At 38.4% G+C, this 14265-nt stretch overlaps 3 protein-coding genes across 7 annotated transcripts in view; all 3 read left to right on the forward strand.

Moving 5' to 3' along the window:
* LOC127511206 (gastrula zinc finger protein XlCGF8.2DB-like) overlaps positions 1-10874 on the forward strand; it is a 64908-nt gene extending 54034 nt beyond the window's left edge. Inside the window, exon 4 of the transcript XR_007929880.1 lies at positions 10785-10874. The gene's annotated coding sequence lies outside the window, so the exon portion shown is untranslated. The remainder of the gene's footprint in view (positions 1-10784) is intronic.
* Positions 1-10874, forward strand: part of LOC127511175 (gastrula zinc finger protein XlCGF57.1-like) — a 64872-nt gene extending 53998 nt beyond the window's left edge. For 3 of the 5 annotated variants that reach the window (XM_051891860.1, XM_051891859.1, XM_051891858.1), the window contains exon 3: positions 8694-10874. In XM_051891860.1, coding sequence (XP_051747820.1) covers positions 8694-9877 — 1184 coding nt within the window. In that variant the 3' untranslated portion in view covers positions 9878-10874. Of the gene's footprint in view, positions 1-4394; positions 4484-5205; positions 5376-8693 lie in introns of those variants that run through there. The other 2 variants (XM_051891856.1, XM_051891857.1) reach the window with 2 other exon arrangements.
* LOC127511452 (uncharacterized) overlaps positions 1-14265 on the forward strand; it is a 332174-nt gene that overhangs the window by 69792 nt on the left and 248117 nt on the right. The gene's annotated exons all lie outside the window — the stretch shown is intronic.

Consider the following 14265-nt stretch of genomic DNA (forward strand, 5'->3'; position numbering starts at 1 on the left):
ACCAAAAATTGATGCACCTCTTGATGGAAATAAATGTTGTGATGTTGCATAAGGTTGTTGAAGCAATGACATGATGAATGCACAATGTAATCAAAGTTGAAGTCACTTCAATTAAATGGCGTGACATATATACATAGACAGGGCTGGAAATAGCTGAGATTCACTGGGGGGATTCAGTTGACAATTCTTGGATTTGATGAAAGGCTTAGGCTCTAATGGGCTCAGCTGCCATACTAGACAGTTTGCTTGAGGCATAAATCCCCCTAGCCTGACAATAACCAAAAGTTTCTTAGCTACATACAAAAAGCGATACAATAATTGCAAATAAAGATAGTGAACAATAGTAGTCCATTCAAAATAGTTTTTAATCAGAAATCCAAATGTTCTATTATGCAGATGCTAGGAGGTGAAGGGGCGGAGGTGGGTGGAGATGTGCATTGAGAGAGGTTCGATTGAAGAATGCCTCATTTTTTGTGTGGCTTTCCATCCAGATGTTTGTGGAGTGGAGACTTCTGATGGTGGAATACACTCATGTTCCTGTACCATTTCTGAGAAGAGTTGGAATAGATCCTTGTGGTTGACATGTGGTTGAATCTGAATATTGCATTTATATAGTGCGGGCAGGATTTTCTCAAGAGGCCAGTTGTTAATAGATTTTGTAGCTAATCTGGAGCTTATTCTTGAAGGGAGTTGGTCTTCTATGGGTATTTCATCAATTTCAAGGTGGTTGGATTGAGTTTTCTCGGACATCTCCACAGTTATTATATCATGCAAAGAAAGGTGAGGAAGACTTTTATTAGTTGCTCATACGCTGTGGGACTGTGATCTCTAAGGCACAGATGTCTGTGTGACAGACTGAGGATCATGCGTTTGAATGGGCTTAAATGTTTGTAGTTGATTAGAGTAGGTGGAGTAGGGGATCAGCTGATCACCAGCTGATATTGTTAGAATTCAGCGAACTACGCATCAATTCCATTTGATCACTCAGGCCCTATTTTTTTGTACTTTCTATGACTTCTCAGATGTATTCAAATATAAAATCTTCTATAATCTAAAATAACATTAAACATATTTTATGTTTCCTCCAAACAATGTTTTCTTAAGTGAACAACATTTATGAATTTTGTGTGGCACAAACATGTTCATTCAACAGAATCTATGCTTGGAGATAATTACCTGTTTAATTTTGACCAAATTGAACACTTAGCATTTGTGGAAATTTTAAATAGTTTGCAGTCCTTGGAGGCACAGAATTTTAAAGTAATTTTTGTTGGGTACTAGGGCATTGTGGTATTACAGAGAGTTGATAAGCTGATGGCGGCTAAGTAAGCTATATAGCCGAGTTAGCTTGCATATGCCGTTAAATCGTAAACAAACAATTTTGGCCAAATTAAAGACACAGTCTGAGGTACATCAGGATACATCAGGACATTAGATGACCTGGACAGGACATGGCCCAACAGGAATCAGTGAACTGGCCCACTGCAGTGGAAAAGAAGCAGTGGGAGAGGTTTTATCACAAAGTGTATGAGGTGCTAGAAACAGCCTTGGCAGGAGATGTAGGGAAGAAGGTCAGAGGACAGATTTCACCAAGAACCCTTTCAAATACCTGTCAAAACTTCTGGGCGATGTAAGATCAGGGGAGTTGAAAGCAACAAAGGAGGAGGCGGAGGAGCACCTTTGTCAGGGTCCATAGTGACCCCAGAAGGGAGGACAGCCTGGAGGAGATAGAGAAACTTATAAATCCAAAAGAACCAGCTACTCCCTTCAGAGTTGAGGAACCGAGCTGGCAGGATCTGAACACCTTTCTAACGAAGGCCAGAGCAAAATCAGCCCCAGGGCCGAATGGCATTCCGTATAAGGTGTATAAGCATTGTTAAAGGCTCAGGAGATGACTTTGGAAGCTACTGAGATTGGCATGGAAGAAGGACTTCCTTGTTGACAGTTGGCTGGTCACTGAGGGATGCTTCATCCCTAAGGAAAAGAACTCTACAGGGATCAATCAATTCCGTACCATCTCACTTCTCAATGTCGAAGGCAAGCTTTTTCTTGGATTCTGGCAAAGAGGCTGACCACCTTTATGGTGGACAACGGGTACATGGACACGTCTGTTCAAAAGGGGGGAATTTCAGGGGTAGAGGGCTGTCTTGAGCACACCAGCATAATCACCAAGATCATCAAAGATGTGAAGAAGAACCGTGGTGACCTGGCAGTTCTGTGGCTGGATTTAACAAATGCGTATGGGACAATACCCCAAAAGTTGGTCCCAGAGCATTTCCAGAAGCTCTTGTAGCGCTATAATGACATCTTCAACATGTGCTTCACCTGTGGAGACTTTACCACTGAATGGCAGAGGCTAGAGTTGGGCATTGTCACTGGCACTGGATCTCAGTGATCGTGTATTTGGCAGTGTGGAACCTTCTTGTTGAATCAGCAGAGGTTGCAGCGAGGCACAGTGTTGGCAAGTTGCATCCAGCAGGTACCTATAAGAGCATTTATGGACGACCTCACCATCACAGCAAAATCAGTACCTGAAAGGAGATTAATCTTGGAGGAGCTTGGTTGAGCTCACTGATTGGGCAAACATGGACTTCAAACCTGAAAAGTCCAGAAGCCTGGTATTGAAGAAGGGGCGCACCCAGGACCGGGTCTGCTTCAGTATCAATGATACTGTCATACCAATGGTTCCAAGAGAGACCGGTGAAAAGCTTGGTGAATTGGTACAGGGCAGACCTCAGTGATAAGCAGTGTGAAGGAGATGATTATCCAAGCAGACACCTGGATGACATCCTTAGAGAAGAGCTGGCCTACCCGGCAAGTTTAAGGCCTGGGGTTACCAACACAAGGTAGTCCCTAGGCTGCTCTGGCCTCTGCTCATTTGAGAGGTACCTGTCTCTACCATCAAGGGACTGGAGAGAAAGATTAACACCTATTTGAATGAGGTGGGTGGGCATCCCAAGAAGCTTCTGCTCCATTGGCTTGTACAGCACAGGCAGCAAGCTGCAGCTGCCAGTGACATAAGTGGTCGAAGAGTATACTCGAGACACTATACACTGAGGATGACGAGACCACAGCAACATCCGGACCAGATGAGGCAATAAGAGCAGGTGGAGTGATAGAGGGTCACATTTAAGGTACTGTACCATTTCCAGGACGTTGCTGTGGCTCTCCATCCTCAGTGCTCACACCAGTCTGTGGACATTTCATCCTATAAAAATGCACAAACATCATACAAAAGCAGTAATTTTAACAGCACAATGTCATTTGTTTTCTGTATTAGAAGTAACAAAATGATCTTACTTTATATTTTTGTTTTTAGATTTTCCCTTTTTTTCCACAGATGCTGCCATCACCTTGCAGGCCCTGCTCCATCACAAAAGCTCTTCAGCAAATGCACAGAAATCAAGAATAAGAAAAGTGCTGTAATGAAATTACAATAAATTAAAATAAACTACAACTTAAAGGGATAGTTCACCCAAAAATGAAAATTCTGTCATCATTTACTCACTCTCAGGTTGTTCCACATCTGTATAAATTTCTTTGTTCTGTTGAACACAAAGAAAGATATTTGGAAAAATGTGGGAAACTGAACAGTTCTGCGGCACCATTGACTTCCATAGTATTTTTTTTCCTACTATCAGATGTCTATTTAATGTTGTGATGTGCTCATCTGCAATACCTATCAAAGATTTTCCTGTCAGATGTTAAAAATTTAATAAGCATCTGTAAATCCACTCTGGAGTACACTTTAAATATAAGCACGTCTGAATCTCACGAGAATTAGTACATCACCCAGGTAATTCTCTAAGAATTCAGACATACTATTCATTCACCTACTACTTTTTGTCTAATATATAATAGGAAAGTATGCAGTTCCGAACGCAGCCGGTGTAAAACACTCTAATTAGATGAGCGACCCATGTGATCTATACGATGACCTTTGACTTTTCTGAAAGATGGGCCAATCCCACTTAATTATGACCACTGTCAGTATTTCTGCACGTTAAAGAAACCTACAGTACCTGAGAACTTTATTTTAATTTCTGACTTTGATCGGTTTGTCCTATTGTGTGTAATTTGTTCTTATTTTTAGTAACCAAAATATCTATATTATGATATATTGTTACTGTTATCATTATTTGAATTAAAATGTCTTATACTTAAATGACACATAAATCGAACTGCTTTATTAAGTCACACACTGTCTTTAATGTGTATTTTTACATTCTTACATTTGTAGCTATTTGCATATTAATACTGTAGTATCTAATATAAATGGTTCCTACATCTAAATATTAGTTATGCCTATTAGACACAATATCACACTCTTTCATTGGCATCATTGGTAGTTCCTAATATTTTCTTGGAATATATATATATAGAGAGAGAGAGCAGGTCAATGGGACTTTTATTTTGGTCCGGTGGTGTGATGTCATAAGGCTGCGCCGCGCTTCAGCATCTGTTGTGATTCGGCTGAAGAAAGGTTTGTGTTTTTACGCATTTAATGTGTTTAAATCAGTGCAAACTGTTGAATCAATTTAGTGTTTTTACAAGCTAGACTAAACATTATTTAAAGCAACGTTGCAATGCTTTATTTAACATTAATGAGCATTATTTTTGGAAGTAAATGGCATCCACTCATGAGTAACAGAAAATGTGCGTTTCATTTTGCTCTATATAACGTGAATCGGTTTATCGTAAACCCGAATTCAGATACTGGAAAGAAGTAATGAGAGACATTTTTGAATCTGCGAGTCAGTTGAATCAATTGCTTTGTAAAATGATTCAGTGATTCGAAGCGCTCGAATCACCGCACGCTGATTCACCAGCTGCTCAAAACAGTGTAAATAAACGAGAACAACGAACACAATATGTGACTACAACTTTTACAAACCAACTGCTAATGTTTTCATTAAAGTGTACTCTATTATATGTGATGTACGAATAATTGAATACAAAATATAAATCACAAATGCAAAACTTTGTGTGTGTGTGTATATATATATATATATATATATATATATATATATATATATATATATATATATATATAATATATAATGTTATTAATCAGACCATTTAAGGCCATTAACGTTCACTCTGATTCCCTTACCAGTGCCCTGAACTAGAGCTGATTGAGACGCAGCCAGATATTTAGTTTGGATTTATTGTTCTTTCTGTTAATTATTCTCATCTTAAACACAGAAAAACTCCTGGTGAAGCAACTGAGATCCACATGTCAACTATTACAAAGATGCCGTTTATTAAAGAGGAGATTGAAGAGACGAAGTTGGAGTTTATTAAAGAGGAGAGTGAAGACATGAAGATTGAAGAAACATTCAGAGTGAAACATGAAGATACTGAGGAACAAACAGGTTGGTTTCATTCTCAAAGCTGAACTCAGTCATTTGATCCTCATTAAAATGTCCAGCTCTACAGAAATTAGTGATATTTTTTGAAGAATGTCCCAATTAAAGTAGCCTAGTTTTATTTGACATGGAGCGGGTCAGACATGTTGAGATCACATGACCAGACAAATACTAATGCTGTCTTCAACCTGTGAAGATCCTGGTTGTTTGGTGTTTATTACGACATATAATAGAAAAAATACTTCAGACAACATTGTTTTCTGTAAAATTAAACCCAAAATCAACTTCTGAACCATTAATTTCTTTTACTTAATTATGCAACAATATCTTGTTTTCACCTGGTATTAAGATGCATTTTGGTCGATCGGATCACAAGCGGACGAGGGAGACACATTCCATCTTACATCTGTTATTTTAATCCACTTTCAACCACTTCTGTCCTGATTTCTTCAAGGGGAGGGTCTATGGGTGGGCAAATGTAAGTGTTTTTTCAGATTTTTTTGATCTAATGAACCAAATAAGCTCGCTCAATTTACATATGAATGCATCCGGAGATAAGGGAAAAGCATACAGAGACCTGCAGCTTTTGTTTCTGTCCTGACAGTTGCAAGACCGGTCGAACGCTGTGAGTGTTTGTTAGAAATCAGGAATGGTGAAGAACATTGTGGTTTTTTGAAGACTTTTTGACATTAAATTTAAGAGAAATCACCCGGAGGGATTTTGCTTCATTCGCACACGTGCTCCTAAATACATTTTACAGTTCGCACACAGAAGCGCCCGCACGGTTGAGCCTTGTCTTTGTGAAATATCCACAAATATCTCTGTTCTAGTAAGAAATCCAGAAAGATAGTGTGCTTTCCATAGATAATAAAAGGAAATTTAATTGGAAAAACATGAAAATTGTTTGCGATCTTTATATGGTTGCTGCACACCCTAAATTGATCTTTGTTTAGATGTATGCATCACCTTTAATGTCAAATAATGTCAACATTCAGATTAAATTTAATTAGAATAATAATTCTCCTTGGTCATATCGTAATATTCACGTGTCTGTATAATGAGTGTGTTTCAAGTCTGTGTTTTTTGGTTGTTTTCTCCCACTTTTCCACAATTTTACATAGCCATTCCGTGAGACTTTTCCAACGGCCGATTCATTCAGGAACAAAGCAAGTGACCGTCTTATTGAATCGCTCATTGAATCATTTAAAAAACTGTTCATTAATTGTTCAAAACGCAAATTTATTAAGAAACGAATCGCTGCTGTGAGTTGCTCGGAGGCTCTGTTCTGCTGTGGTTTAATTTTTTTATTCAATATAACTACATCATAGGATATAAATAAAAAAACAAGAATTCATCGGGGCTAAAATGCCCATGTATCCTGATTTTTGGGGGCATACATCAATTCAGCTTGCACATCATTTAAAACAATAATTACAATATCATCATAGACAAAATGTCGCACACTTCTATCCACATAAAGAATTAAAGGGTTAGTTTACCGAAAATGAAAATTCTGTCATTAATTACTCACTCTCATGTCGTTCCACACCCCTAAGACCTTCGTTCATCTTCAGAACACAAATTATTATAGGCTCATTCTTTGATAGCAAGATAATTTCCACTTTCAGTGCCCAGAAAGCTACTAAAGACATATTTAAAACAGTTCATGTGACTACAGTGGTTTAACCTTAATGTTACGAAGCGACGAGAATACTTTTTGTGTGTCAAAAACGCAAAATAACGACCTTATTCAACAATATCTAGCAATGGGTGATTTCAAAACACTGCTTCATGATATACAACAGCAATTTGGAAAATGGACAAAACAGAAAAGGTAAGAAGTGATATATGAGAAAAGAGCATATTAATCTAATACCCGCAGATCCATAACTAACTTTACCCCACGTCACGTGTTTTCCGATTCTTGTGAAAAAGGTTAATTTGCACATCGCACGAGGTGCGTCACCAATTTGTGCCCCCATAAAAGAAAATATTCTACATGAATGGTTTCCACTAGAATTAATTATGTACATTATGCCCCATTATAATTCAGATCACAAATATGAAAGCACGATATATATACATATATATATATATATATATATATATATATATATATATGATGAAGTTCATTAAAAATATTCATTACTTTGTATGATATTTCAACCAGCTACACTTACCCAAATATTTGCCAAGACGGGCATTTTGACATAACTTTTTTGTGTGTATTTGAACAGTTATGTGTAATAAGCTGCGAAATCTGACACTCGCGAGAGGCAGCTATGTGTGTGTGCTTTGGTTGAGAGCGCACTGACTGAAGACCATCTCTCAGAGAGTGCCCGAGGACTTTGCTTAAATTTATGAATTGGCATGATATAAAATGACATGCGCTAATGTCTTGTATTGCACCGTGCAGCTCAAAATTAATGTGAATACTATCAGTGTGAAGCCATTTGCACAATTTGAGAGAGAAGCAGTACCACTGAATCACTCACACTGTTTGTGAAATTACATCTCAGAAAGTTTTAAAATGACTTTTATCAATCTGTTTGGGTTCAACCTATAGTGCAAAAGTACCATCGGTACTTGCGTTATTGTAGAAAAACAAGTACCATCAGGATTTTAAAATGTTGATACCGACTTGGTACCAATTTCAATCCTGATTGAAATTTTGCACAAATACTATTGAAAATTGAACATGGTTCAGAAGACACTATTTTTCTGATATTAAAACATACTCTATGTTGGTTATTTTTATATCATTGTTTTGTTTTTCTCTTGTTTTGTTCTGCTGTGTTCTCTCGCTAGCATCTGTGAGTGTTTTGGTTTCATGTTTGGTCGATTGGGGAGTTGTAACTTAACTTGCAAGTGACATTTGGACCATAGTGTTGGGTCATTCCAAAGTTATAGCGAACATATTCTGCCTAATAAATAATTACATGGAATAACTGTGTAATGAGTTTTTGGTATGATGGTTGAGCGGCAAGGTTGCACTTGTTTCTTTTCTTTTATTTATTTATTTATTTTGCTTCTTAACCCTAAGAAGATGTAGTGAATGGGAGATTGAGATCAGTCTATAATTAACCAGATCTCCTGGGTCAAATTATTGTTTGTTTGTTTGTTTGTTTTTTTTAATTAAGGGTTTAACCACCAGTTTGACAGTTTGGAGACATGTCCTAAAGCACGTAAAGTAGTGTAGTGGGTATAAGATGGTTTTGATGGTTAAGTTTGTTTTGATGCTTTACATGTTTAAATGTTTGGATGTCTGTTTCTTTGTGCCATTGAACTGGGGTTAACTTTTTTTTCTCACTTTCTTTGCCTTAGACCTGATGGCACTGAAAGAGGAGAGTGAAGTACTGAATGAAATGGAAGAGAAATATCAAAATAACAATCATCATGATTTAATTACTGGAGAAAAACCTTGTAGCTGCTCACAGACTGAAAACACTTCATCACAAATGATGGCTCAAAAGACAGGGACTATAAGTCATTTCAGCTGCAAACAGTGTGGAAACAGATTCAATCAAAACACAAGCTTGAACAGGCACATGGAAATTCACACTGAGAAGCCTTACACGTGCCCTCAGTGTGGAAAGAGTTTTTATCATAAAGGACACTTTAAGGACCACTTGGTAGTTCATACTGGAGAGAAGCCTTTCACCTGCCAACAGTGTGGAAAAAGTTTCACTCAAAAAAGAAGTCTTAATAAACACATGGTAGTTCACACTGGAGAGAAGCCTTTCACCTGCCAAAAGTGTGGAAAAAATTTCAGCCATAAAGAAAGTCTTCATTACCACATGAGAATTCACACTGGAGAGAGCCTTTTTACCTGCCAGCAGTGTGGAAAAAGTTTCACCCGAAAAGGAAGGCTTGATTACCACATGAGAATTCACACTGGAGAGAAGCCTTTCACCTGTCAACAGTGTGGAAAAAGTTTCAACCAAAAAGCAAGCCTTAACAGGCACATGGAAATTCACACTGAGAAGCCTTACACGTGTCCTCAATGTGGAAAGATGTTTCATCATAAAGGACACTTCGAAGACCACTTGGTAGTTCACACAGGAGAGAAGCCTTTCACCTGCCAACAGTGTGGAAAATGTTTCAGCCGAAAAGGAAGTCTTTATAACCACATGAGAATTCACACCGGAGAGCGGCTTTTCACCTGCCAACAGTGTGGAAAATGTTTCACTCAAAAAGGAAGTCTTAATTATCACATGGTAGTTCACACTGGAGAGAAGTCTTTCACCTGCCAACAGTGTGGAAAAAGTTTCACCCGAAAAGAAAGTCTTAAGTACCACATGAGAATGCACACTATGGAGAGCCTTTTCATCTGCCAACAGTGTGGAAAAAGTTTCACCCGAAAAGGAAGGCTTGATTACCACATGAGAATTCACACCGGAGAGAAGCCCTTTACCTGCCAACAGTGTGGAAAAAGTTTCAACCAAAAAGGAAGCTTTAACAGGCACATAAGAATTCACACAAGAGAGAAGCTGTTTATATGTGGTTAAGGTGGAGTTTCAAATGTAAAGAAACCCTTGAGTAATACATGAGGATTCATGTATAAATGGTTTTATATGTCTTCAGTGTGGAATGAGTTTTACAGACAGGAAACACCTCAGGAATCATGTAATTACTGTAATAGATGTTGTTTGTTAAAACGTACAGTATCTATATTTAACATGGTTTTCAATGCTTATGGCCTTAAAGACAAACGGAATGTATTGAGTGTGGAATCTGTCTAAAATTGATGCTAGACATCAAATCCTTAACTACGGTGGCCCAGTAGTGCACAACACAACTAAATTTAACAAGCAAACATAAGTTCACAACACAACGGAATCGAGCCACAACGCGACAGAAATACTCCCAACCACTAGGGGTCTCTATGAGCTCAGTAAAGTTAGTTTTCGTTGCCACTGTTCTATAGAGTCGGCAGTTTTACAAAGATATAAATACCATGATTAGGTTTAACAGTATGTAACCACTGTATATCGACATGAAATATTAATTCATAATTATCTACGTGCATTATAGCTGCATATTTATACCTGTGAATGATTTGACACGCTACCACAGCGCATGATGAAGGGAACGTCTGCCAATTCCACCAAGAGGTGGAAATCTAATAGACTGTCAACTCTATAGAACAGAGGCAAGGAAAACTAACTTTACCGAGCTCGGGGAGCCCCCTAGAGGTCGGGAGCATTTTCGTTGTGCTGTGGCTCGTTTCCGCTTTGTTGTGGATTGATTTCATTGTGTTGTGGCTTTTTGTTGTGTTTTGAACTTGTGTTTGGTTTTTTGATTTAGATGTGTTGTGCACTACTGGGCCACCATACTTAACAGCTGACTTACATACTTTGATGTCATATGTAAATAGTATGCAGTGTTATGGGTTTGTAGTATATTTGTAAAAAGAATGGTTTACATTATCTTACCATCACCAGAATATGATTTAGTGTACATAATTCACTTGACAACTGGAAATAAATTGATTACAAACTCGTATTATACATATTGATATGTATACTGTTAATCTTTTTTCTTTTACTAACCAAGACAAAATGTGATTTAGGGAGCATGAAGAATCATTTTCACACATGAATTGGTCCTGACCTTAACCTCATTGAAAGTCTTTGAGATGTGCTGGAGTAGACTTTACAGAGCACTTTATTGACAATTCTTAGATTTGGCAAAAGGCTTAGGCTCTAATGGGCTCAGCTTCCAAACTAGACAGTTTGACAGTTTGCTTGAGCCATAAAGCCCCCTAGCCTAACAATAACTAAATGTTTCTTAGCTACATACACATTGCAAAAAGTGATACAACAATTGCAAATAAGAATAGTAGTCCATTAAAAAGAGTTTCTAATCAAAAATCCAAATATTCTATTATGCAGATGCTAGGAGGTGAAGGGGGGGAGGTGGCTGGAGATGTGCATTGAGAGAGGCTTGATTGAGGAATGCCTCATTTTTTGTGTGGCTTTCCGTCCAGAAGGTTGTGGAGTGGAGACTTCAGATGGTGGAATGCCCTCTTGTTCCTGTACCATTTCTGAGTTGGAATAGATCCTCGTGGTTGAATCTGAATATTCCATTTATATAGTGCGGGCAGGATTTTCCAGTGCGGTCATTAATAGATGAAGATTTTGTAGCTAATCTGGAGCTTCATCTTGAAGGGGGTTGGGCTTCTATGGATATTTCATCGATGTCAAGGTGGTTGGGTTGAGTTTCCTCGGACATCTCCACAAAGAGTATGGCATGTTCTTCCGTATCAGAGCAGGTCATTATCATGCAAAGAAAGGTGAGGAATAAGACTTATTAGTTGCTTGTATGCTGTGGGACTGTGATCTCTAAGGCACAGATGTCTGTGTGTCAGACTAAGGATCATGCATTTGAATGGGCTTAAATATTTTAGTTGATTAGACTAGGTGGAGTAGTGGATCAGCTGATCACCTGCTGAAATTGTTAGCGATCAGCAGTCTGCCTGAACTACGCTTGAATTCCATTTGATCACTCAAATTCGCCCTTTTTTTTTTTTTTTTAATTTTCGATGACTTCTCAGATGTATTTAAATATAAAGTCTTCTGTATGATCTAAAATAACATTAAACATATTTCATGTTTCCTCCAAACAATGTTCTCTGCAGTAACGAGAGGCCCATGAAAAGTAAATGAACAAATTTTGTGTGGCACAAACATGTTCATTCAACAGAATCTCTGCTTAGAGATAATTAATCTTTTAAATTTTGGCCAAATTAAAGATACATTGTGTAGAAATCTCCATATGTGGTGTATGCAGAATTTAACAGGTTTTTGCAGGTTTATATTTGTTCTCAGGTTAAAGAAAACTGTAGAATGTTTTGGATGGTACCTCGGTTTAGTGCTTTGAAAATCAACAATTATTAAACATTTAAAGGTAAATCTAGTTTAAAGAGAAAAGGAAGAAATTATAAAAATCACAATAATTTGGATAATGTATCTAGAATATATAATTCACCAGTCCAGTCACCTAAGCACACTACATTTCCCAGAACATTTCCCAAATCCCTCCTGGCTCACACCTGCTCACACTCCACAATCACCACACCTGTCTGCAATTACCCTCATCAGCACCTTTCTATTTAAGCTCTCCAATTAGTTTATCATTTCTATCAAGAACTACTTAACTGACTACCTATCTTTGTGAAACTTATCTGTGTGATCCTTTCAAGTTGGCTTGGTGCCAGTGCTTCAAATTTAGGAGCTCCAAAACAAACTTTTTTCACCTCTCTCATTCCTGGTGGCATCTCATTGATTGTTACTTTTATTGGCAGAGGGAACACTGAGATGATTCAAAGACAGGAATTCCATCACAATTCCACAGTTGTCACAGTGCCATCCACAGCACCAGACCTGTCAGCTCCGCCCACTAGATCATTATCACCCGAATTCTAATTACCTGCACCTGCTCATTAGGACTAAAGTTTCTGCTGCACTTAAGGTTCCTAAGAGCACAGTGGCCTCCATAATCCTTAAATGGAAGATGTTTGGGACAACCAGAACCCTTCCTAGAGCTGGCCGTCCGGCCAAACTGAGCTATCGGGGGAGAAGAGCCTTGGTGAGAGAGGTAAAGAAGAACCCAAAGATCACTGTGGCTGAGCTCCAGAGATGCAGTCGGGAGATGGGAGAAAGTTGTAGAAAGTCAACCATCACTGCAGCCCTCCACCAGTCGGGGCTTTATGGCAGAGTGGCCCGACGGAAGCCTCTCCTCAGTGCAAGACACATGAAAGCCCGCATGGAGTTTGCTAAGATGGTGAGAAATAAGATTCTCTGGTCTGATGAGACCAAGATAGAACTTTTTGGCCTTAATTCTAAGCGGTATGTGTGGAGAAAACCAGGCACTGCTCATCACCTGTCCAATACAGTCCCAACAGTGAAGCATGGTGGTGGCAGCATCATGCTGTGGGGGTGTTTTGCAGCTGCAGGGACAGGACGACTGGTTGCAATCGAGGGAAAGATGAATGCGGCCAAGTACAGGGATATCCTGGACGAAAACCTTCTCCAGAGTGCTCAGGACCTCAGACTGGGCCGAAGGTTTGCCTTCCAACAATACAATGACCCTAAGCACACAGCTAAAATAACGAAGGAGTGGCTTCACAACAACTCCGTGACTGTTCTTGAATGGCCCAGCCAGAGCCCTGACTCTGGAGAGACCTAAAAATGGCTGTCCACCAACGTTTACCATCCAACCTGACAGAACTGGAGAGGATCTGCAAGGAGGAATGGCAGAGGATCCCCAAATCCAGGTGCGAAAAACTTGTTGCATCTTTCCCAAAAAGACTCATGGCTGTATTAGATCAAAAGGGTGCTTCTACTAAATACTGAGCAAAGGGTCTGAATACTTAGAACCATGTGATATTTCAGTTTTTCTTTTTTAATAAATCTGCAAAAATGTCAACAATTCTGTGTTTTTCTGTCAATATGGGGTGCTGTGTGTACATTAATGAGGAAAAAAAATGAACTTAAATGATTTTAGCAAATGGTTGCAATATAAGAGTGAAAAATTTAAGGGGGTCTGAATACTTTCCGTACCCACTGTATATATGTATATATATGTGTATATATATGTATATGTATATGTATATATGTATATGTATATATATATATGTATATATATATGTATATATATATATATGTATATGTATATATGTATATGTATATATGTATATGTATATATATATATGTATATATATATATATATATATATATATATATATATATATACAGCCACATCACACATGCACCTTTGTCTGGTCTCGTCTATGCCAGTGGAAAGACTTACCTGACTAGAAACTTACCCGTCTTCACATCCAGCCCATACTTCATCTGCACCGCACACCAGTCAGAACCTGCAACAAAAAAAG

This window comes from Ctenopharyngodon idella, chromosome 4, assembly GCF_019924925.1.
Source record: "Ctenopharyngodon idella isolate HZGC_01 chromosome 4, HZGC01, whole genome shotgun sequence".
Lineage (NCBI taxonomy): Eukaryota > Metazoa > Chordata > Actinopteri > Cypriniformes > Xenocyprididae > Ctenopharyngodon > Ctenopharyngodon idella.